We start from the raw sequence: 1,454 nt of genomic DNA, 5'->3' as shown, positions 1-1,454 counted from the left end.
TTAGATACCCTGGATGTTTAAATATATGCTTCTATTTGTTAGCAAAGGGTGTAGGAAAGTATAGTTTGTCTTTATTTTGAAAATATGGATGTTTTGCTCGTTATTTTTCCTGTTGGAACAGTTTAGATTGACCCTAAGGTTCTGGTGCCTATCTGCTTTCGGCCACCCCCTCAGTGTAAATTAGTTATTGCCTGGCCACCCTTATAAAAAAATTCTGGCTACGCCTCTGTCTCAGCTGCCCACTCAGCTTTCTAATGTTTAGAAATGATCTGAGCCATCATCCATCTCCATGTCATGCATTTGTTCTGCACAGCATCTGAAGCAGGTGAGTCTAATCTGCACAGTCAGTTAAAGATTGGACTCACCTGGTTCAGTGGAAGGCCAAATAGACTTTTTGGTTACACATCGCCCACTTCTGCAACCTGCCGTCGCAATTAGAGGCGCAGCCAGAGCCTCATATTAATATTTGGCACTGGTTTCTTCTCATTGGATGATTAAAGCCGAGTTCAAAGATTACCGTTACCTTCTCTGACAAATCTCTTCTCCCGAACCGGCTTCTTGACTCCCCATAACTGCTCCGACCCTAGTAGACTCCAGCTTAGAGTCGCACCTTCAAAACTTCCGGCATCACCTCCCAGACTTTAGGAATGAATGAATGGGAGCTCACGGTCATGCTCCGAAACGTGAAGTGATTCAGGGGCATACCTAAGGAGGAGGAGCCTAGAATAATACAAGATCTCCATCTGCTATGCGGAAATAGAAAAAAGGTGAAAAGCATAAGAAACTTACAAAAAAAAAAAAATGCACTTACAATATTGCATGCAAAATCTCTGATCTTTGACACTAAGATCATTGCATGTTTAAAGGAAGTGATGCTTTGCCGTTTTAATTGTAAACTAACCTTGTTTTTAGCTAATTTATCTGAAGTAGATTTGGATAATTTCAGTAAAAAAAAATATCACCGTTTATACATAGGCTGCTACCTTTTCTTTTTTCCAGACTCGATTATAAGACCAATTAATTATGTTTATTTCTATTCTTTATCTAGTTTTACAATGTTTATTTATGTTCCTAGTTTTACAATGTTTGATCAAATCCAGTCCTGTTGATTCCCAGCGTAATAAAACCCAGAAAAAGTCCTTCGTGTCACTAAAAGATCTTCTCAACCACGATTTGATGTATAGTGATTCCAAATATTCACAGAAGTTATATTTCTACTGTCTTCATTCACGTTATTTGGTAAATTAAAGAAACTTCCTCTTCCATCTTTGAAAGGATTCTTGATTTACAGCGTCTAGTGGCTGAAACAAGGTTTGTTTACCTTGAAGTCTGATCTCATGCTCTGTTTAATTCCCCCAAAGATTAAAGCTCCATGCTCAGAGGCGCCCCTTGTCAACAGGCAAACCAAGCAACTGCTTGGAGCCCCGAGCCGCTGGGGGGCCCCCAAGAGCCAG

At 40.1% G+C, this 1,454-nt stretch overlaps 1 protein-coding gene across 2 annotated transcripts in view; it reads right to left on the bottom strand.

The window, feature by feature from the left end:
- Positions 1 to 670, bottom strand: part of LOC107090057 (beta-1,3-galactosyltransferase 2-like) — a 12,400-nt gene extending 11,730 nt beyond the window's left edge. Inside the window, exons 1-2 of one of the 2 annotated variants that reach the window (XM_015383218.1) lie at positions 524 to 621; positions 366 to 422 (exon numbers count right to left, since the gene is read on the bottom strand). Coding sequence is in view for 1 of the 2 variants with exons in the window: in XM_015383217.1 (XP_015238703.1) it covers positions 524 to 570 (47 nt within the window). In the remaining variant the exon portion in view is untranslated. Of the gene's footprint in view, positions 1 to 365; positions 423 to 523 lie in introns of both variants that reach the window. The other variant, XM_015383217.1, reaches the window with a different exon arrangement.
- Between the last annotated feature and the right edge of the window lie 784 nt (positions 671 to 1,454).

The sequence above is a fragment of the Cyprinodon variegatus genome, unplaced genomic scaffold, assembly GCF_000732505.1.
Source record: "Cyprinodon variegatus isolate N-32 unplaced genomic scaffold, C_variegatus-1.0 Scaffold278, whole genome shotgun sequence".
Lineage (NCBI taxonomy): Eukaryota > Metazoa > Chordata > Actinopteri > Cyprinodontiformes > Cyprinodontidae > Cyprinodon > Cyprinodon variegatus.
The sequence above is the reverse complement of the archived record's forward strand: the minus strand, read 5'-3'. Positions and strand labels throughout refer to the sequence as shown.